The following is a 24,206-nucleotide window of genomic DNA, read 5'->3' on the forward strand; positions in this document are numbered from 1 at the left end:
AATAGAATGAATTCATAGATAAACGGGAAGACAACCAGTGCAAAATGTTGTAAATGAAATAAGCAGAACAAGAAAAACAAAATACACAATGACTGAAGTAATATAAATAGAAATAACAAAATAACAAATGTAATATTGTATAATAATGCAGTCCCAAAGAAGAGAGATGAACATTTATCTCTTTCCCTTCTTTGTATAGGTAGAGGACTATGGATGGGGGATAATGAGCATTATGTCCAACTTGTTTTATTTCTTTTCACTTTTTAAGAAAAATGTAAATGCGGAAGTTCCTTCCACCGATACGATTTGGTAATTCGTTTGTCACTTACATTCTCAAAGAGTTGTCTGGGGGCCCTTGCCCGTATACATAAAACTAGAATGTGATAGAAAGAGGACTTTCTGTAGTTCTTCATGACTCCAATACTGCTCCTACATCCTTTGTCCCATACTGTTTCTTTTTTTTTTTCAGTACCACATAACTTTTTTATTTTTTTAAATGTTATTAATATATTTTGATTTATCAACAATCACTTCCATATGCTTTTGAGTTGAAAATTTTTCTCCCCCTTCCTCCCCCCCACCCTCCCCAAGACAGCGCACAATCTGATACAGGCTTTACATTTACATTCCTATTAAACATATTTTCACATTAGTGAAGTTGTAAGTAAAAATTAAAACCAATAGGAGGAACCCATCAGAAAGATGAAACAAAACTCAACAAAAGGTAAAAATAAGTGATAGCGATTCGACTTTCATAGTTCTTTCTTTGGATGCCCATATTGCTTCTCACCACAGACTACATTCATCCAAATGGCTCTCATTTGCAGCTATCCATCCTTTGGTATTTGTTGAGGGCCGGTATCTTTGCACGAAATAGTTTTGTGTGAAAAGGATATAGAGTTCTGAGATTTTTAATGGTATACCAGGAAAAGAAATCTCCAGTAGAATGTAATCATCTTGTGAGAAGGGGCTGTTTTCTCTCTTTGTATCCCAAAGTTTCTTATAGTACCCTTATTAAATCCTTCATATTACTCCAAAGTTGCTTTATTAATTACCTACATAGTAGGTGTTTAATAAATGCTTATTGAATTGTTAAATATGAAGTATGCTAAAATGTATAATTTTTAAATGATTTTTGGAATAGTAAATGCAAGCATCCACATCAATGCCTACCTATACTTTGTTTTAAAGTAATGATAACAGGTCATTTGGCTAAATAGAGTTTAAGGATTTTAGGATAGGAAAAAAATTGAAAATCAGTAAAGAACTGATTATCTTGACTACAATAGCATGAAAATATACAAAGCATAACTTTTCATGGAGGCATAGGGTCTAGTCTTTCAGAACATGTCATCATCAATTATCATTGGAATAGATCATTGTACTCTGCCCTAGTGGACTGTGAGTAGTCTCTCTCTGAAGCATGAGATTTGTGTTTTTAAGAGAAAGAACAAACATTCACCTGCACAGATGACACTGGCATCTTCTTTGTGACCACAGTTGTGGGTGAACCAGTCATCATGGGAGCACTGAGCCAGGTGACTTTCCCATCCATTGCACTGCACATTGTCCAGGAGAATTTTCCCTGAGCCTGGGCCAAAGTGGGCCCCATGAGGAGCAGAAAGAGCCTGTTCACAGCCGAGCTGCCTGCACACTACACCTGCTTCCTTCAGCTCCCAGTGGTCATCACATATCGTCCCCCACGTTCCTTCGTAGTAAACTTCCACCCTCCCCTGAACATCTTCCTGTCCCATTTATTAGTCGCACAGGAGGCCAGTCTTCTGTATACACAAAAATAATAAGGATTAATTCATGAAGCATAACACATTCATTTTCCACTGAACTAACCCTGCCCATTTGGCTCAGAAATTCAGGAGAATTCATTTATCTCAAGTTAATGGGAATATATCCAGAGGGAAAGTACCATAATTACAACTCAGTGTAACGATCTTCATTCAGGGAAGCACAAACAACAGATGAAAGAATAGGTTTTTTCTCATATGTTGATGTGTTAGAGATTAATATGACTATGTCAGCTTTTGGAGCAAAACAATAGCAACAAAATTGGTAATAAATAATTATGTTTTATAGCCATAAAGTATTTTCTCCCAATTCTGAAGTAGGTTATGCAAGTAGTATCATCACCATTTTACAGATAAGACAGCTGAGGCTAATAGGGTCATAGGCCTAGAGTCATAGGTTAGTAAACGGGAGAAGTCAGAATTGGTAACCAAGTTTTTTCATACTAAGTATAGGCCTCCCCCCTCCCCCAACACCATATCAGTATATTATTTCTGCTTGCCGTGAAAACTTTAAGGAAGGTGACATGAACAGATGCTACAAGCATCTAAAATTCTATCTCATGTACAACAAACAGTCTTGGAGAATGATGGCCCACCTTGTGACCATTAGGCTTTCCCCATTATAAACTACACACTGGTAATAGCCTAACTCTTCAACTTATTAGCTATATAACCTTAAGCAAATAATTAATTTCCCAGAGCCTCACTTTTCTTGTACATAAAGTGAACAGGTTAGACTAGATGATGTTCTATTGTCCCATCTAGCTCTTCAATTCAATGAGAATTGTCATTAACTTAATTTTATTTCATTGTTATTGTTCAGTCATTTCAGTCATGTCCAACTGTTATAACCCCATTTGGGGTTTTCTTGACAGAGATACTGGAGTGGTTTTCCATTTCCTCCTCTAGCTCATGTTACGGATGAGGTAACTGAGGCAAACAGGGTTAAGTGACTTGGGTCACACAGCTAATAAGTATCTGAGGCCAGATTTGAACTGACAAAGATAAGTCTTCTTGACTCCAGGTTTGGTACTCTATCCACTGTGCCACCTACCTGCTCCCTTTATTCCATAGAACAACAAAATATTAGAGTGGAAGGGACTTCAGAGGCTATCTAATACAACCTATGCCTTAACAAGAATGCCTTCTAAAAATCTCCTAGCTGGTCATACAGTTTCCATTAAAAGAATGCTAGTGAACTTATTACCTCCCAAACTTTAGATAGTTGTAATCTTAAGAGAAGTTTCTTGGAATCACCCTACATTGATTCTGAACTTTCTCCATTTTGCTCTTAGTTCTGTTTAGTTCTGGGGTCAATAAGGATGAGTTAATTCCACCAACCTTTATAAATCCTCTTTTCCATTTCTTTCAATCCATTCTGTTATGGAACATTTGTAGTTCCTTTACCATCTTGGATTCCCTCTTCTTAATACTCTCTAGTTTATGAATGCCCTTTCTAAAATTTAGCAACAGAACTGTGTACAATGCTGTAGGCCAATGGTGTCAAAATCAGATAGAAATAAAGGTCACTGAAACATGCATAGGATCCCTGTAGGCCACATATTGAATTCGTTTTAAAAATGTAACATTATCTACTTTTTATTGTATTTTTTACTTATTTGGTAAAGTGTTGAGGGCTTGCACTGATGGGTTTGAGGATTGGGTCATGTCGGGATGTTCCTGTTCCTGTCCATTATCTAAGAGCTGTCATGGACAGAACGTAGGCTCTCCAACCTCTTCCAGGTGCTGTCTGTCCCTTGAGAGGATGAAGGATTTTCAGTAAACCTTGAAAGATAACCGGGAAGCGAGGAGACGACTCTGGGGGGAAAACCCCCACCCGGTTACTGTTACCATGAGAAAAATTAATTGTTGATACTTGGTTTTTTCCACTCTTGATTCTGTTCCCATGAATGGGGTATAAAAATCCTAACTCTTAGATCAATAAATGGAGCTTGTTTATAACTTGCTACCCCCTGGTCCACATTATTCTCTCTTTCTCTTTCTCTTTCTTTCTTTCCTTCTTTCTCTTTTTCACTCTTTTCAGCCTCACCAAAGATAAAACTTCATAGTGGACGCAGGAGTCTGCTACAGTAAAGGATTTCCCAATTACATTTTAATCTGGTTCTGGCTGCACTTAGAAGTGTTGTGGTTCCATGGGCTACATGTTTGAGACCTTTACCCTACACATGATCTGAAATATGCAAAGGGCAATAGGACAATTACTTTTCTCTCTTAATGCCAGGTATGAATTGTATTAACTTTTTAGGGCTGCAATGTCACAACCCAAAATTGGGCTTGTATTACAATAAAGTCCTCAGATCTTTTTTGGACAAACTGTTATCTAATCGTGTCTCTCTCATTCTATAGTTTCCACATTGATTTTAGGTACCCAAGTGTAGGACTCATTTATCTTTAAATTTAATCTTTGATCTATCCAACTGAGAGATTTGGGATTCTTATGCTGTAATCTAATATATTGACTATCCCTGTTGGCATATAAACATTGGATAAGCATTCCATTTATGCCTTTATCTAGCTCATTGATCAAAATTAAACAGAACAGGGCCAAAGACAGATTCTTGGGTACTCCATTAGAGTCCCTAATTCACATTTGACATGGAAAATGACTGTTCTTTGGGTCAACCAATTCCAAATCTACCTAACTGTACTACTATCAAGCTCTCAATTATTGACACTATTCACGAGGATATTTTGAGGGATTACACTGTGGTAAAACTGCACCAACAATAACAGAACAACAATAGTATCAGGTACATGCTAAGGACCTATTTGCCAGCTTATGAGGGACGTATAAAGTTTTTAATAGTCATGGTCCTTGCCCTCAATATCTTATGGCATAGGAGGGGAGGTTGACACCAATACAAAAGTGTAATAGCATGTATTATATAGCTAAGTATATAAGAAAGTTGCAAAATAAAGCAACATGTGAAGTCTAAGAAGGAAGAACCTTAGCAATCAGGAGGTGCCAAGTCAGGCTTTCTGGAAGAGATGGCATTTGAGATTGGCATTAAGAGATTGACAGGGTATCCAACAGGTGAAGAAAGGGAGGGAGGGCATTCAGACACAGGGAATAACTTGGGCAAAGGCAAAAAAAGTGTGGGCTCTGCTGACAGAGATTAAGCCAGCTTGGTTGGAGTGTAGAAGGAAGAAAATAAGGATTTATTAAGTACTTATTGTTTGCCTGGCATTGCTCCACACTTTACAAATATCATCTCATTTGATCCTCACAAGAACCCTCGGAAGTAGGTAATATTATCATCCCTAATTAACAACTGAGGTATCTGAAACGAGCAGAGGTTAAATGACTTGGCCAGGGTCACATAGCTAATAAGTGTCTGAGGCTGGATTTGAACTTAGGTCTTCCTGGGTTCAAACTGGATTTGACTCAGTTCCTGGGCCTCCTGGCCCAGGGCTCTATCCAATGTGCCACCTAGCTGCCACAAGTAGTATAGAATACAAGAAGGGTTGGAAAGATAGTTTGGTGCTTTGTTGTGGAGGCAATGAGAGATGTTTGAATGCGGCAGACAATAAAGTGTCACTGAAGACTTCTAAACAGAGGAGAGACATCACCAGAGCTAAGCAGAAAGAATCATATTCAGCTACCATATGATGGATTAGAGGAGGAGGAACAGAGAGATTGGTCATTAGAAGAACTGGGAAAAGACAAGGGCAATAATCTAGGTGGGTGGAAATGAGATCATGGAATAATAATGCTTTTCTGGTGGACTTGTGATTTCATGAATATGGAGAAATTTTGGTGCAGAAACTCCTTCCACTGATACAAATGGACTATTCAGATATAACCTAGCATCCTAGAGAAATGCTTGAGGCTCTGAGAAATTAGGGGATTTGCCAGGCATCACATAACTAGTATACATCAGAGGCACTACTTGAACTCAGGTTATCCTGACTAGACTATTGGCAGTGGTCATAGAGAGGAAGGTCATAGAGATATTGTGGAGAATAAATCTAACAGGATCTGATAAATGCTTGACTATTAGAGATGAGTGAGAGGATCCCTCTCTTAGGGATCCCCTTCAGCAGAAGATTATTTTGATTCTCTTAGTTAATAGTATTATTTTCCTTGTAAAATTATCTTCTATTGATTTATCTGTTTACTGTCATACTCCCCAGGCTCATGTAAACTCCCTGAGGGCAAGAATTTTTTTTTTAATTTGTACCACCAAGTATAAGCATGGTGCCTTGTAGGTGCTTAATAGATCTTTGTCAAATTCAGTTGATGTGATCGAAGCTGAACTGGGAGAGTATGCAGAGATCAGGAACTGAAAATCATTAGAAGGGAGAAATGGTACAGTTAATAAAGTTCACCTACCTAGTTGGGCAATGGAGTGGTCACTGGAAACAAGTGATTGAGGTGTTGAGACGGCAGCAGGTAATGCTATATTTAAATAAAAAGACTGCTTAGTAAAGGTTTAATTAGCTTAGGATAGATGTAAGAAAACTTGGAAACACATATTTAAATAAAAGAAAGTGATGGACTGTCTTTTCAGTATTACCTAACAATCATAAGTTTGTTTTACTACATAAATCCACATTTAAAGTAAGCTATCCAGTACCTAATGGATTAGTGGGAAATGTTTCTGAACCATATTTTTTTTCTAGAGTCTCAAAATCAGAATCTTTTCAGATCTACATAACTTGACCCTGAATTTAAGGCCATATTTCTCAGCTGGAAAAAAACACTCAGTTGCAGAAGCTTATAGTATTTTGTATGTGTGTTTGATTTAGTTTTGTTTTTTGTTTTTTAGTCTCAACTTATTTTGCTTTTCTTCAGAGTAACTACCCTGGAATTTTGAGTTCCATTTAAAATTATCATTTATCCCAAGTTCTGAGCCACTTTCTGGACTTTATTGTGGCAGAGTCTTAGATATCCATAGGAAATCTTTGAAACACAATATTAGACTTGTATTGAACAATACAGTTCCTAAAGCCTTGATAGAAAGTTGACCAAAGTAAAAATTGAGTACCACTTGTTGCTTAACCTTCCTCATGCTCATTCCTTTCTTCTGTTTTTCATTCTTATTTGCTTCTGCAGTTTTGATTTCTCCATCCCTATTCCAATATTCTATGTCTAAAGTGTGAAGTGGAGAAATGGTGATTGAAGGAAATGAGGAAGGAATTTAATATAATGGAGAGAATAGCAAATTTGGAGCTAAATGAGTTTGGTTGGAATCCTGGACTTGCTACTTATTCCTTGTATAACTTTGGATTTACCCTCTCTGTAAAAGTGGAGAGTTAGCCTAGATGATCTTTGAAGTCCCTTCCAACTCTACATCCTAGGACTTACAGGAAATTCTACAAACAAATACATATAACGTACAGGTATATCAGCAATGGCCAGTCAGTATTGAGAATGGACTCCAACAAGCCCCATGATACCATGGATACAGAGCTGCCTCAGGTTATCGTACATATTGGACAATGCAGGTACTATTGAACCAATGCCTATGTTAATAAAAGATGCTTAAGGTGCAACTGACATCACCATTGGATGGGCCAACTGAATAAAATTTTTATTCTGTATATAGTCAGAAATCAAAGATAATTTGGTAGAACCACAAAAAGTAGTCGATTCAACTATTTTCAAGTGTATTATCCATTTTATGAATTATTTAGGGCTAAATTTAACCCCACAGACTTTCTAGGAATAAATACCTTAAGTTTCAGATACTTCCAACTCTGCAAATTAATGTTTCAATATTAACTTGATCAAAATATAGCTTAGAACTCAAATCTGATGGAAAATTTAAAAAATAAGCTCTCCATAGATAAATACTAGAGATTATTTGGATTAGTTCTGTTTTGGATTGTTTATCCTAGCACTCCATTAACAAAACCATTGAAAGTTGACTATGAATCCAAATGCCTAATATGATCCATATGTTTTTTTTTTTTAAAGATTTTACCCTTTTCTTTAGAGCATTATTAGGTGATCTCCTTTATGTGGATTTATGCTTTTTGCATTAGCTGTAGAAAAATCTATTCACTTTAAAACCATATTGTAGTTGTATGAATCCTGATTATTATGGGTTTTTTTCCAGTTCTTTCTTTTTATCTCCTATGTCTGGCTGGTTAGGCACAAAACTTACCAAGAAAAGTTATAAGCTCATTTGCTTACCTGATAAAATAGTTGCTGGATTCTTATCACCTGTTGGCAGAGAAATTAAAATATCTATAATCATCATGGTTTTTCATTGGCCATTTTGTTTTTAAGGATATCATTGAGGCTATGAGTGTGATCCATACCAACGAGGAGCTTTAAAGAGAGGAAAAGAAACGCTCATCCGCACAGATGACACTGGCATCTTCTTTGTGACCACAGTTGTGGGTAAACCAGCCATAATGGGAGCACTGAGCCAGGTGGCTTTCCTGCCCACTGCACTGCACATTGTTCAAAAGAACTTTCCCTGAGCCTGGGACAAAGTGGGCTCCATGCCCACAGCCGAGCTGCCTGCACACCACACCTGCTTCTTTCAGCTCCCAGTGGTCATCACATATCGTCCCCCAGGTTCGTTGGTAGTAAACTTCCACCCTCCCTGAACATCTTCCTGTCCCATTTACTAGTCTTCCTAGAGGCTTGCCTTTTAAAGACACGAAAATGTTGAAGGTTAGCATGTGAAAGGCATCATGTTCATTTATCATTGCACTAACTGGTATATAGTAGCTCACCTGAACCTGAAACTGACTTATCAAGAATTCCTGGTGGTGGAGGATTTGAATCTGCAACAGGAAGCACTGTAATAAAATTCAAATAGTTATTACCAGTGAATACTGCTCACCTTGAAAGGGAGGAACTTTACTATATTTATCTGACCCAGCAACAAAGGTGAGGAACACAATTATCCCCATCTACGTATATTCAGAAGGAGATAGTTCCATCAAGTAAGCAGCATATTCTAGTTTGGTTTAAGACCAATGGGTAGAAGTTTAGAGACAGATTTTGGCTTAATGTGAAAAAGAGCTTTTTAAAAATTAGAGCTGTTTAAAAAATGAACAATGGTGAAAAAGCTAGGAATATTCAGACATTTACAGAAGTGATGCAGGTAGGGCATTATAACTGTTTTCAAATATTGGAAGGGCCTTTACATAGAAAGAATATTAGACTTATTTTATATACTCATAAGGAAAAAAATAGAACAAAAATGGAATTTACATACAAGCAGATTTTTACTAAATATAAAGAACGTCCTAAGCATTAGACCTGTCCCAAAAATAGAAGACTGACTTCTTAGTTATCCAGCTCCCCATCAATAAAAGTGTTCAAGTAGAGACTGTATGACCATTAGAGATGTCACGTATTGATTTCTTCATGGAGTGGGGAATTAGGTTAACTGATTTCTAAGGTCCCTCCCCACTCTAAGATTCTATGACTCAGTCATTAAATAGGCATAAAATGAAAATTGCTTTCTTTTTGTATATAGACATGAATAGGTGAGGTTTGGAAGCTATAGAGTACCACAATGTATGATAATAAAACTTAGGGTAACCCCAGACAGAGGTTCTTAACCTGCGGTGTCTATAAACTTGTTTTAAGAAGATTTTTGTAACTATTTCAATATAACTTGTTTGCTTTGTAATTCTATATATTTTATTTTGTGCATTTAAAAAGATTATTCTGGGGAGGGGTCAATAGGCTTCACTGGGCAGCCAATGGGATCCATGACACACAAAAAGTTAAGAATCCCTGAATTGTAGGTGGATCATAGATAAAGAAATTTAAGGCATTTAGAGAGCACACTGAAACCAGAATTGTTTCAAGGATCTTAAAGTGCCTTTTACTCTCAGCCTTTTATCTCTACTACACCAGTGGTATTTAAATAGTCTGCATTTTTAATCAATTTCTTCAACCATTACTATGATTCAAGTGTAATTTTGTGTTCTTACTACTTAAGGTTACCTATTTAGTGTCCTACCTGAAGGAATATTTGTATTAATGGCTACTGGTGATGGATCAGCTGAATCTTCAGTAGATGGGGCTATAACAATATCAGAACAGATATTTAAAAATTGATACTACTCACTTTCAATAGATGAACAAGGTTACTTAATATATTTGAGGCAATGTGATATAGTCAAAAGATCACTGGGTTTAGAATCAGAAGACCTGGGTTTGTGTTCTAGCTCTGCTACTTATAAACTATATGATCTTGGTGAAATCACTTAGCTTTTCTGAATTTCAATTTCCACATCAGCAAATAGGGGATGTAATACTGGTAATCCTATACCACAAGGTAGTCAGAAAGGGAATACTTTGTAAACTGTATCTCTATGGAAATGTGAGTTGTTATCTGATCCATCAATCCAGAAAGTTAATTCAATTATCCATAAATGTGTTTATTCAAAGTAGAACATTTCCAGAATCTATGGAAGTCATGGAGGAGAGTTGTACAGAATGGGTAGGCATGGATGGGATTTAATCTCCACCACTGGAGAAAGCCCTCATTTGAATGGAGTATTAGAGAGTTAGATTTCCATAGAACAAACAGAATGCTCAAGGTGGCATAAAATGTCTTTATTCTTTGACTAGATTAGAGGTGAGAATGTCACTGATTTTACAGTTTCATTTTTCAGTGACTTAAATCCATAAATAAATGAGATTGGGAAGCATATAGTTTAATGATATATGGCAGTAAAATTCTAGCAACCTAGAATTTTAGCTAAGTTTTATAGACAGATTATGGATAAACAAAGGCAACTAAGGAAAACACTGAATGCAGAGTAGTTTAGAGAACAATACATATCATTTTTCTTCTCTTCAGCTTTCTCATTTTTGGTGAGCCTCAAGAATATCTAAGTAGTCAAAATACTACACTCTGCTGTCTTATTAATCTTTCTAAAGCACAGTTCTGATTATTTGATCATTATACCATTCTTTTAAAAATCTGTAATGATTCTCCTTCACCTGGTGAATAAGATCTTAATCCTCTAGCCTCATGTTGAAGGCAGGCCCACCATGATATGCCCCATCCATCTTTCCACACCAATGTCCCATTACCTTGTTTCATATTCTTTATGTTACAGTCACACTGGAGTTTTCACCTTTCCCTGAATAAATCTTCATGCTTTTGTTCAAGCTGATCCCTCTTTGTGGAGTGCCCCTTCCCCACGTACCCATGCTTATCAAATACTTTCCAGTTTTTAAAGGTACAGCTCCAATATCACACCTCCTTCATCAAGTCTTCCTTTTCCCTCCTAGCTAGAAGCCATCTCTCCTTCCTCTAACCAGGAGTGGGGGACCTGTGGCCTCCAGGCCATATGTGGCCTTCTAGGTCCTTGGGTATGGCCTCAAAAGGCAGCACCTGAGGACCTAGGAAGCCACATATGGCCTTGAGGCTGCAAGTTCCCCACCCCTGCAACTCTTCCATAGCACCTTGTATCTCAATGCATTTGTCCAATTTTCTTTTTATTACAGTTAATGATGTTTGTTTTATCTCTCCTACTAGATTATAATCTCCATGAGGGCAGTGGCTCTGTACTATTTAGCTTTTATTTCCAACACTGCATATAGCTACTTAGTAAATATAGTAGGCATGATAAATAAAAATGAACTACGACTTTCATTCTATTCCCTAATGGTTTACATGGTTCTAGTATTGCTTAAGGATAAGAAAGGCACCTGTTAATGATTTTTCAATTACCAGCTCCTACCTGATAGTTTCCCTGAATGGTCGACACCTGCAGGTGATGCAGGAGTTGGGATGGCAGCAGGTAGAACTATAATAAAGAAAATTCCTATGAATAGTGAATAACTGATCATCTTGATGAAGAAAAATGTAATGTCTTCAATTTTATTAATAGGAGTCATTTTCCCACATAATTTTTTTTTTTTGGTGAGGCACTTGGGGTTAAGGGACTTGTCTAGAGTCACACAGCTAGCGTTATGTGTCTGAGGCCAGATTTGAATTCAGCTTCTCCTGACTTCAAGGCCAATGCTCTATCCACTATGGCACCTAGCTTCCCCCACAACATACTTTTAAGAGCACCTAAAGTTTGAGCAATATTCGAGTTTAACTCCATGAATAAGGACACAACAGAAAATATCATGATTTAAAGTGATAAATTGCCTATCACACCCTAGGTAAGTAGTAATAGATGCTAGATCGCTCCTGGCCTGATGAGCCTTAAGATCTGGTCAAACTCCCGCATTCTGACCCACCTTTGAAATACTGCTTCATGACCTTACCCAAGACCTTATACATTTCTCTTAGAGTCAGTGTCTAGTTATGACTAAGGATTTGTGTATGCAACATAGTATGTCTACTTTGCCACAGTTAACACTTAGAAATCTCTCACAATGGGTCAGTGACTCCTTTCAAGCAGGGTGTCTATTGGTTCTGACCACTAGGATTTTCCGGGGCCTTTTTCCATCTGTCTTATTAAGGTCATTTGTGAGCTCATTTCATGAATGATTCTTACCCTGTCTCTAGCAAGAATAAGTCTTAATAGATGGAAGCAGTTATGGAATGTGGATAGGGTAATAATTTCACTTTTTTCTATCAATTCAAAATTTTTTTAAAGTATCAAAATATAAAAACATCAAAGGATACTTTAGAGATAATTTTGTTAAACTCCGTTTTACAAATGAGAAAAATGAAGCTCAGAGGGGAATTTTCATAAGGTCATACAATGAGTTAGTATGACAGGCTCCAATAATTCTATTATAGATATACCCTGACCATAAAAGCACACCCTTGGTTGCTTTAACTGGGGTAGGGGGACTGAGAAGAGAGAAGAGAGAAGAGGTGTTTCAGTAGAGCTCATATGCACACGTACATATGCATATGTAGTTACATACATGGGAAGGCTTCTGCAAAGTGAGGCTGCTATATACATGTTGCCTTGCTAAACTGATGGTCCTGCCTTATTCCTATTCTCTCCTTTCTTGTACTGGCTTACTGCCTGATGGTAGGCTTATAATGTCGAGTTTAAGGGTCATTATCAATAAAATATTTATTTGTTGCTGTTCAGTTGTATCCAGCTCTATGTGACCCCATGGACTTTGTTCATAAGGTTTTCTTGGTAAACACAAGGGAATGGTTTGCCATTTCCTTTTCCAATGAATCCTAATTTAACAGATGAAGAACTGGGGCAAATAGGGATTAAGTGACTTGCCTAGGGTCACTCAGCTAGCAAGTATCTGAGGCTGAATTTGAACTCAGATCTTCTTGACTCCAGGTCCGGTGCTCTGTGCACTGCACCCACCTAGCTACCACAAGTATTTTTTTTTAGTGCTTACTATATGTCAGCCACTATGGAATACAACTGCAAAGAGTGAAACAAGCTCTACCTGTAAAGAGCTTACATTTCAGTAGGGGAAGCAACAAGTACATATATAAACATAAACTGCATAAATAGAATGTGAATAAATACAAACATATGCAAAATAGTGAAATGCAAGATTTTTTGAGAGGGAGGGCATTAGCAGTTGGGGGGATCAGGAAAGGCTTAATGCATAAGATAGTACTAGCACTAGAAGACAGTACTACATAGTACTTAGAGGAAGAAGAAGACCCTATGAAGTAGAACTTAAAGAAAGAGGGAGCATCCCAGGGATGTGGGCTAGCCAGTACTCAGCTTGGAGATGGAAGATGGAAATGTCATTTGTGAGAATGACAAGTTGAGTGGATGGTAGAGTGACATAATGTGTGAGATTTCAAAACATTTCTATTTTATCCCAAAGGCAGAAGATGTTGATTAAGCGGGAGAATCACACAGTCAGATTTATGTTTAAGGAAAAATATGTTGGCAGGAGTGTTTAGGATGGATTGTAGTGGGAAGAGACAAGGCAGGGAGGTGAATTAGGAGGCTGCTGCAGTAATCTTGGCCAGGTGTTGAGGGACTGAATTAAGGTAGTAGCTGTGTGAGTGGGAAGCTGTCATATGTGAGATGTTCCAAAGGTGGAAATAACAAGATATGGCAACTGATTGGAAATGTGTGGAGAGAGTGAAGAGTTGAGAATTATGCCAAGCATATAAATCCAGGAGTTAGGAAGAATAGTAGTGCCTTTGATGGAACAGAGAAGTCTGGAAGAGGGTTTAGAAGGAAAGGCAAGGAATTCAATTTTTTGATATATTGAGTTTAAGATAATTCTGGAACATCCAGTCTGAAAGGTCATCAGAGATTTAATGATTACTTGTCCCTGATTTTTCTTGGAGGGGCAGCTAAGTGGCTCATTGGATGGAGTGCCAGGCCTGGAGTCAGAAAGACTAATCTTCCTGAGTTCATATCCGGCTGCAGATGCTGGCTAGCTGCGTGATGCTGGGCAAGCCACTTAATCCTGTTTGCTTCAATTTCCTCATCTGTAAAATGAGCTGGAGAAGGAAATGGTGAATCACTCCAGTGTCCCTGCCAAGAAAATCCCAAATAGGGTCACGAAGAGTTGGCCACCACTGAAATGACTGAACAAGAAATGCCTGATTTTACGTGCTGGCTTCAGGTTGCCACAGGGCTGGTGCACCCACCAGTGAGCTCTTACCCACAGTTACTACTTTCTTGCCCCATATAGCTTTGCTATACTTCTTTGGCCCTTTATACCAACATACGGCAGGTCTGGGATTAGAACTTGGACTTTCTGCTCCCCCAGCCACTGCCTTTTTTATTCTTTACTACCTGTGCTCTATGTATCACTCACCTGTCCCTGTCTTTATGATCTTTCTTATTTTCCTCTCTCCTTGAGTCACTATTTTTGTTGTATCTTTTAATGTTCCATTTTTCCAGATGTCATGCACTGTTCTGTAGACACATCCAGTACCTTCTAATTAACAGGAAGAAGGAAACTTCTGAACTGAGAGGACAACCAAATGGTGTTTTCTCTTCCTGCAAAATTAGGTGTGTTGCACTGAAGAATAGAGTCTATGAGACCCCGGGTTGGCCACCAAAGTAAGTAGCCTAAGTTGAAGGCTTGAAGATGTAAGGGGCTCCATGGTGTAGTAAAAATAGTGCTGAATTTAGTCATGGAAGACTTGGCTTTTAATCTTTACTGCTATTTCCTACCTGTAGAACATAGGAAAATTATTTAAAATTCTCTGGGACTTGATTTTCTCATCTGTAAAGTGAGAACTGTGAATTAGATGATCTACCACTTTCCTTCTACTTTCATATCCTAGGAGAATTAGAAGATATTGCCCTCATTTTTCACAACAATAGCAACTTTTCCCTGAGTGTATGCATCTAAGGGTTGAAAAATCACTTTTGATTTTTGAAAATCAATTTGAATTTGAAATTTGAAAAAAAAAGAAAAACCGTTTTTCAAAAACCATTGAAAAATCGATTTTACTTAAATTCACATTTCATTTGTGACACGTGGGCTGTATAACCAAGGAAGCTAGTTTTAATGGCATAATCCTTTTAATATACTCAGCAGGTCTTCCTTTTATTTCTCTCATACATTTTGATGGTTAGAAAAATGTTCTCTTACCTGATATCATAGTTGACAAATTTTCATCACCTATTGATAAAGATAAATTTTAAAAATCTCATCACTACATTGCTTTATTAACTAGCCTGTTTTCAATATATTAGTCTACTAGAATGCATAAAATGTAAAATAAGGTCTCTTATCTGTGAAATACAGCATCTTGTGGTTTTCAATAGGTATCTTTGATTTGATTAGATAAAAGGAGAGAAATGTTAACCAGAAAAGGTAACAAATACTTTCATTCTGACTGCTGAAACTGTGTAAAACCTGATCCAGGTGGTTTTCATTCTATATACTATCGTGGAGAATTTATATTATATTATTATATAATATAATATATAATAACAATACTATAATATAATAATACTATAATATAATAACACTATTTAATAAGATATTATTAATATAACATATTATATTATATTATATTATATTATATATATTTATATATTATACATTATACATTGTGCTAGAGAATTTTTCCCAAGTCTGGACCAAAGGTGGGCCCTAGTCGGCCAAATAATTTATCCAAACTTCTACTGTGAGTTCACCACACCTGCTTCATCCAGAAGCCCAGAGGTTGATAAACACTGTCTTCCAGATCCCTTGGCTAGTACATTTTAATCCATTTTCAATATCATCCCATTGCTAGCTGGAAGTGATGTCAATTTTCTAAGTATACCAAAGGGATGAGAGTCTATACATCAATCATTATCAGCTTTATTTCCTTAAGGTCCTAGCCAGAAATCATATGGTTCAACATTTCAAGTAAAAAATTTGATTGTTTTATATCAGAAGGAAGTCCTTAAGAGGAAAGGATAGATGACACAAAAAATGTCTCTTACTTATTTCCCCAGAAGATGACTCAACAACGTCTACTGTTGGTGGAGGAGTTATGAATTTAATATCTGTTATAATGGAAAAAAATCCATAGACAAAGCTATTAATAGCCAAGTAACTCCAGATAGAAAAATATTTCTCCTCATCACGATGAATGAATGCTAAACAAGTAATACTGTAGAAATAGTTTATAATGATTTTGCCCAACATTTTATAGAAATTGAGCTTTTAGTATTTAATTTTGAAAAAATAACTATTTCCAGACAATATCCTCAAAATTTAATGATTGAAATATAAAATAAGAAGAACTTGAAGAAAAAAATGACCTAATAATATTTTCTATTGACTGGTAGAATTTATAGAGAGTGACTTCCTGCTGGAGTTCCCATGAAAGAATGATCTCTTTCCTTGTCCATTGAGAAGGATGGGCTAAGTGGTAGCGTTCCTATGGAGGGATACATTGTAGGGGAAGTGGGTCTATTTTGGTCAACATGTGTTGCTTTTTATCATATTTTCCTGTTATATGTATAGGCCTTTCTCTTGCACTGTTAGAAAGGATGGACTGACAGTTGGAAGATGTGGTGCACCCACCATTCTCAGAACCAGAAGGTTTCTGGAGAACGCGACTCAGACTCTTACTACAGATATGACTATATTTACTGGAAAAAAGGGAGACTATTTAACTTAGTTCAACATTTTAAAAGTGTGAGACACATTAACTATTATAACAAAAGAATAAGATACTTGATGTTTTAAAAAGAAATAAATTAATGAAGTTGTGCAGGATTGCAGAAAAATCTCTGTCAAAATACCTAAGCTTTGTCAAACCTATTACTTTCAAGAAATGTGACAATGCCATTTAAAATTAGAATCATTTGTATTATGTTCACCATCTCATACTTTTCTGCATTCCCTTCCTGAAAACACCTTGTAAGTATGTTGAAAGAATATCAGGTTAAGAAAACTGAAGGCTGAATTTACCTGTTATAGGCATCAGATACTCAGCCTCTGTCAACATAGGAAAAGAAAACATGTATTGTTAGAGAAAGATAGGGTTTTTTAAAGAAATGCTTCAATTAAAAGTGATTCTTAATTATGAAATCAAGGAAATAGAATGTGTAACACCGCTTTCTTGGTCCATGTCACTATAAGCAAAACACAATAGACAATTAAGCTCTTTATTCCCTACCTTAGAACATCATGGAAGGTTCTCTATAATCATCCAATTAATCAGAAAGCATTTATTAAACACCTACTATATGCCAGGCACTAGGGATACAAAGACAAAGATGAAAGAAGTCCTGCTCACAAGGAGTTTGCGTTCTACTGGGAGGATACTTATAGCTGATTGTTTTTGTTGCATAAAACCTACTTCATCAATTACTGTGCAGGGAAGATATAACTTCCCACAAATGAAACATTCTGGTTTTAACTAGCAAGGACACTTAATTGACTGTTTCTATGGAGATATAAATTCAATAAAAATGGTTGGATAAGCTGTTGGATTGTTTGAATTTACTGAACCAATTGGTTATTTTGCAATCAGGTAGACATGGTTTAATAGACCCCATACAAATGGACCCTTACCTGATGCCTCCAGTTAGCTGGTAACGATATCCCCCCTCAAACCTCATGTGTACTTTGCTTGGGGCACATCTTTCACCTCTCCCTGTATATGTGTATATACATATATACACATATATACATATATGTATATATGTATGTATGCATGTGTGTGTATATATATGTATATGTGTGTGTGTGTGTGTGTGTATATATATATATATATATATATATATAGTATTTACTTATTTATGTCCATGCTGTGGCTCCCTATCTCCTGGGTTACTCACAATAAAATGTAAGCTCCTTGTGGATAAGGACTGTTTCATTTTTTACTTTGTATCCCTAGCACAATGCCTGGCATATGACAGGTGCTTTTTGAATTGAATTCTTTTACACTATAGCCATCTGTACATGCATCATTTCATCCTAACAGATTGGTAGCTCCATCATCATCATCATCATCATCACTATCATCATCATCACCATCATCACAATCATTTTACTGATCGTTACCATTATCATCATCATCGTTATAATAATAATAATAAAACAGCTAGAATGTACATAGCGCCTTAAGGTTTACAAAGTTTCTCTATATATGTTATCTCATTTGAGCCTCACAACAACCCTGAGAGGTAGGTATTATTATTCATCCGACTTTACAGATGAAGAAGGCTCAGAGAGGTTCAGTGATTTTTCCCAGGGCCACACAACTAATAAACGTCCGAGGCAGGAATTGAACTTAACTCTTCTCTACTCCAAGTCCAGTGCTTTATCCACTGTGTTACCTAGTAGCCAAATGGGCAAGGATGCACCTAATCTAAACTTTATATTGCCCCCAGTGTGTGAGTTGAAGACTAGGATTTGGTATTCTAAACTCCCTGAGGAGTTGTCATCTTGTTTCTTTCAGTGGTACAAATCTATGTCTTAGCATTTGTAATCTTTATGGAAGTACCGTAGAATGCTAACATTGGTAGTGATACTTCTTGGTCAAAGAATACTGAATACAGAAGGAAGACACACTAGAGATAGTGGAGCTCGGGTAGCTGGCATAAGAATTCCCTGTTATTTTTCATCTTCATCCAATTATGAGCTTTTCCAGGTGAGGGGCTATATCCACCATTATGTTTATATCTCCCCATGTTCCAATGTAGTGCGGTACACTCTGCATGCTGTTGATCACCTTCATCCTTGCTTTCCAGGAGTAGCTTGAGAATACACTGAGAATGCATTCCTTGAAATCTAGCCACCCTGGAATTCATGTAACTTTTTCCTGTATGACTGTTTCAGTTCTCTTTTAATCTCTCTTTTTTGGCTCATTCTTTTATGAGCTCAGAAGTTTCCGATGGCTCCTCATTTTTGCCTTATAAAAAACAAGCAGGAATTTTCCATAATGGAGCCTTTATGTATTACTCATGAGAACGGTGGAAATGAATTTAGACAGTGATACATATACTCGGGAGAAGAGGGAGACATTACCTGAACAGATAACACTGGCATCTTCTCCATGACCACAGTTATGTAGAAGCCAGTCTGCATGAGGACATTGCCCCAGAGAACTTTCTCTTCCCGTACACTCCACATCATCCAAAAGAATTTCTCCCGAGCCTTCACCAAACCAGGACTCAGTGGGGGCAGCAATGGCTCACCCACATCCTAGCTGCCTGCAAACCACATCCTCTTCATTCATGTCCCAGTGATCATCGCACACCCTGCCCCACTGGCCATGGTAGTAAACTTCGATACGTCCACAACATCTGTCTGACCTGTTCACTAACTGCAACTGGGGCCAATCTTTCAAAGATACAAACACGGTAAATATTAAGAGAAGAAATACACTATATTTATTCATAAGACTTTCCCCACTGTTGCTCTCCACACCAACATACATTCTGGGGAAGAAAAAAAAGAAAATTATTTCCCCGAACCCTACCCTGCCCATCCCCTCTCTTTTTTCCCCTTGTTTTAAAAAGCAGTCCTTACTGTCACTTGAGGTTACCCTAAATCTAGGGTCCCTGCATCCATGTCTATGTATAGATGTCAGAAGATTTGTGAACTTAAATGTGAAAAAATTACATATTTATTTCAATATAATTGATTTCCTTTATAACCTTATATATTCTATTTTATGCATTTAAAAACATTATTTTGAGGAGTCATATGCTTCATCAAACATCTAAGGGAGTCCCTCACACAATAAAAGGTTAAGACCCCTGATTTAAGTAGACCTTGTATAGCCTGGTTAAACAAAGAATTAAATTAAAGAAGCAAATTCTTCTATTGCCTTAGAGTACGGTGAGGAATCACTCAACAACTCTGGCACCTTCAGTTCCTTGGGGAAAACCAAACTGTGAACAGCTGTTTGGTCCTTATTTCCTTAGACCAAAGAAATTTAAATATACAAAAACATTTCTTGAATTGAATTAAACCCTCAATTTTATAATTGGAAGGAAAGGAATTCCTACATCTAGATAACACCTTTAAATCACTTGCAAATTATTCCTCTTCACCCCCTCCCACTTCTACTACTTATCTCATGGAAACAGTAAATAGAGTGTTAAAAACACGTGACATCCCAGATCTGCCAGCCTTATCAGGAGCATGGAGAATATACAATCTCATTGGGAAAAGAGTCCACTTTCATGAGAGGTGAAAGTACACAACATTTCTAAGGCAAAATAATCTGGGAGTACTTGAATGTTACAGACAGCAAGTCATTTAGAAATATATGATTCACCAAAGCTTATCAGACTTAATTTAAAAAAATGATATGACTTACCACCTGGAAATGGGGTGAAGATTTCAGAGCCTATTGGCACAGAGAAATGAAATGATTTATTATTTATAGATTTTCTATTATCATATACGTATACATGCCTACATACATATATGGTATGGAAAGAGATTGAATTTATTCCATGTCAATGAAAAGGACCTTGGGGGTTCTAGCGGTGGGTAGAATATGAGATTAAATGCCCTTTAAGATCCCATCCTGACCTAAGAACTGATGATTCTACCAGGCAAAACTATCAACTTTTGTTTACACATGTATGGATTATCAAACTAGTAGATATTCTATTTGCTTTTTTACCTTGCCCTCAATAAAAACAAGTTTGATAAAAGTCACCTATCTTTTATCTTTTTTGATAAAAGTCATCTAGTAAGAATATGGTTGTGTATTCACCTTAACAATTTAGATTGACATCCCCTACCTCCCCCCCCCCCCGACTTAGGTGAAAGTTCAAAAGGAATGGAGTTAAGTGATGATTTGCAGATTGCAAAGAATCTGCTTGTCATTTAAAAACTATTTTCCCTAATCAAGACAAGGGGAGCATGCTAGACATAAAAGGTGATAGACAACTCTCTATTAATTGCCACATCTTTTCAGTTAAAGTGAAGGGGATATTGTTTCAAATACCTGAAAACATATTCATAAAAGCAAAGGTGCAGTGTTGACTTTCTGTCACATGCATTGAATAAATTTAATATATAAACATCTATATATCTACATAAAAGTCATCTTGGAATAATTGATAGAGTACTGGAATTGAATGAAGGAAAACACAGGTCTTCCCACTTTTATTGTGTAACCAGGGGCGAGTCAACTAACCATTTTCATCCTTGGTTTCCTCATCAGTAAAATAATGATAATAATGATAATAATAATAATAATAATACTTGTCATCTGTATTTCACAAGGTTATTGTGAGTCTCCAATGAGACAGTGTATATGTTTTGCTTAAAGTGCTGCACAAAGATTGGTTTTACTATATGTAAATGTTTGCATATATTCAAGTGCGAACATATATATGCGTGTGTTTTAGATCCGTTTGTGGAGGTGTTGCTGACCAGTTAATGTTATACAAAAGTAAATATTTTTTGGTGGACACAGTGTGGATAGGTCATAATCTATATCATTTACTGGAGGAGGAAGGCAATAATCAATGAAATCAGAGACCTATTGACATTTTGACATAGAAGAATATGAGTCTTACCAGAAGCTCCAGAGCTTTCAAAGTCATAATCTGTGAACGAAAAGAAATGAAATGTTGCATATCAATGGCAAGTCTCTCCTTTTGGGAAAAATGCAGTGATTGGGATTTCCTGTGCCTGGTGCCTAAGCAGGCCTCATAAAATGTGACAGATAATTCTTCTCATTGTGTTATAAAGCGAGTGACTAAAACTACCTTAACATTTAAAAAATTCTCCCTCCTTTCCTCTAAGACAGACAGATGCCTGAAATTTCTAGCAATTGTGGTTGCTCCTAAAGAATTAAGCCTTTGTTACCGGGGAGGGGTAGCTTATTAATTCATTCATTCAAGGGAAGGAATTAGTTTTTCTATTAATCCATTACTACCTATTTAGGGGATGGAGTACTGAAATGGGGGAGGGGATGGAGGACTGAGATGGGGGCCTCAGGGAATGAATAGAATATAAGAGGTTAGTTTTGAAAAGGCCAGATGGGAAAAGGTAGGGGCATAGGAGAAGCAGGGTGGCATAATAGAAAAAAAAATTCACCTTGAGTCAAAAGAATCAAAAGATTCCAATTTTGGCTATGCTTTTTACTTCCTGTCTGACTCCTGTTTCCCATCTCTATGATGAGGGGGTTGAACTAGGTGACTCTGTGAGGGTCCCTTCTAGCTTGAAATTTAGGAAAGAACAGGGTTCTGGATTCCTTGCCCCTCCCTTGTAGGATTTAGCATATAGTCAACTTTACCCTGGTTCAGTGAATTATATTAACAGTTGAAGGGAATCCAAATTACTATAAACTCAGCCAACTGGAATGCTATGAAAGGATTCCTTAATACATCAAGAGATGAGCTCCTAATAACTACTTATAAAGTATATTTCTATATTTTCCATCTGTTATAAATCTAGTGACATATTTCTCTTGCAAAAACATTTTATTACAAGATAAATTAAAATCACATTGAAGATTACAGCCAATCTTTAAAATAATTATCTTCAAATTTCATCATAAATGGATTTCATCATAGAGGGCTCATTTTCTGTGTTTGAAGAATGAAGCCCCTGCAAAATCAGCTTTCATGAGACGTCGTGACCAAAAAATAAAATCACATCTTGCTCAACTTTTAGATATTAAATCTATTTAAGATCCTGAAGCGGCAGACGTTTACCATTCTAGCCATATTCAAAGCCTTTCTAGCTTCTGTAGGACCTACAAATGCTGGCATTCTGCTGGTACCTAGCCTTTGAGAAGGCAGGTTTACCTCAGTTCCCCAGTGAGACATCAGAATAGGGCTTTAATGGAAAATTTATTCATTAAAAAAGATAAGTGAAACTGCACTAATTTTCACTAATGGAGAAGATCAATCAGAAGTGAACAGTTATCGTTATAGGTTGCAATACAATTTCATTATTGCAAGTGATGATATGTGTAGGCTAATCAAGTGTTGCCTAAGTAGAGGTTCACTAATAACTTCTCTTTAATGAATAGATTAGAATGGGAATTTTTAATGTATTTGAGAAGAACTTGTTTTCTTCAATTGTTTAAACACTTTTCTGAACTTACAGCTGTCCAACATTAATTGTTGAATGATCCTCTTTAGATAAAGCAGAGGTAAATTTCAAGCCAGATACTATTCTGGTTGAATTCAGATACACATAAAAAAGGTCTGAAAAGCATATAGAGTTATAGAAATGAAAGCTATCTCTAAATGGCTTGGTCCAACTGAAAAGGCCTTCCATTCTTGAAAACAAACCCCAACGTGGAACTATAGCATGTTGAAATTAGGACAGACTTGGAGAATGAGGAAGCAGTATAGTCATAGATAAGCATCAGACTAGGAACTAGAAAACCTAGGTTTTAGTCCAGGCTTTGCCACTCACTTACTTTGGGCAAGTCACTCTTCCATTCTGGGCCTTGGTCTTCTTATCAAGAAAATGAGCTGGAGTACCCCTGGAGGTTCATCTCTTAAGTTCCATCATTCTGTCTTGTCCTACTCTCCCCTTTCACAGGGGCAATGGTCACATTAGATTAGATGACCAGGAGAACGGGGAGCGAGAAAGTTGACAGGATCATGCATGACTCTTCAGTTAAGAGAGTCATTGAAGTTTTGAAATACGATATAAAGAATCTTTTGAAAGGAGGGGGTGAAGGGGAATTAAGAACAAAACAATTAGTGTTCAAGATGGCCATCACCTTTATAAGATACCACAGTGTTATTACATTTTCTTAGAGGTGACAGCTTGTTGAAGCTACTATAGAACATTTTGCTGGTAAAAATTCCCCTTCTTCTGCATCCCTCCTTACCCCCTCCTCTAATACGGAGTACCTGTCCCCAGGCCTATGCTAAAGAATAAAGGCAGTTCTCTTGGAGGCTGTGGACCATCTCCCAAACTTTCTGACTTTTAGAAAATGCCTGCTCAACCAAATAGGAATGAGGGGATGAAGGAAATACATCAGAAAGCCTAGGCTTTAGTGGAGCATGTTATGATAGAAGCCAATAAGCCAGTGTCTGGGCATAATTGTTAGTGTCATTTAATAGATATCTGAGATAAATAGACTTTGGCTAGCT

At 36.9% G+C, this 24,206-nt stretch overlaps 1 protein-coding gene across 1 annotated transcript in view; it reads right to left on the reverse strand.

The window, feature by feature from the left end:
• The window catches only part of LOC110192760 (scavenger receptor cysteine-rich domain-containing protein DMBT1-like), a 94,944-nt gene extending 75,693 nt beyond the window's left edge, over positions 1–19,251 (reverse strand). The window contains 9 exon segments of the mRNA XM_078151611.1: positions 1,463–1,591; positions 3,537–3,620; positions 6,157–6,222; positions 7,963–7,992; positions 8,135–8,425; positions 8,514–8,579; positions 9,758–9,820; positions 11,483–11,558; positions 19,147–19,251. Of these exon segments, the coding sequence (XP_078007737.1) occupies positions 1,463–1,591; positions 3,537–3,620; positions 6,157–6,222; positions 7,963–7,992; positions 8,135–8,425; positions 8,514–8,579; positions 9,758–9,820; positions 11,483–11,558; positions 19,147–19,251 (910 nt within the window).
• Positions 19,252–24,206: the final 4,955 nt, after the last annotated feature.

This window comes from Phascolarctos cinereus, unplaced genomic scaffold (assembly GCF_003287225.1).
Source record: "Phascolarctos cinereus isolate Bilbo 61053 unplaced genomic scaffold, phaCin_HiC Scaffold_3;HRSCAF=262, whole genome shotgun sequence".
NCBI classification, from domain to species: Eukaryota; Metazoa; Chordata; class Mammalia; order Diprotodontia; family Phascolarctidae; genus Phascolarctos; species Phascolarctos cinereus.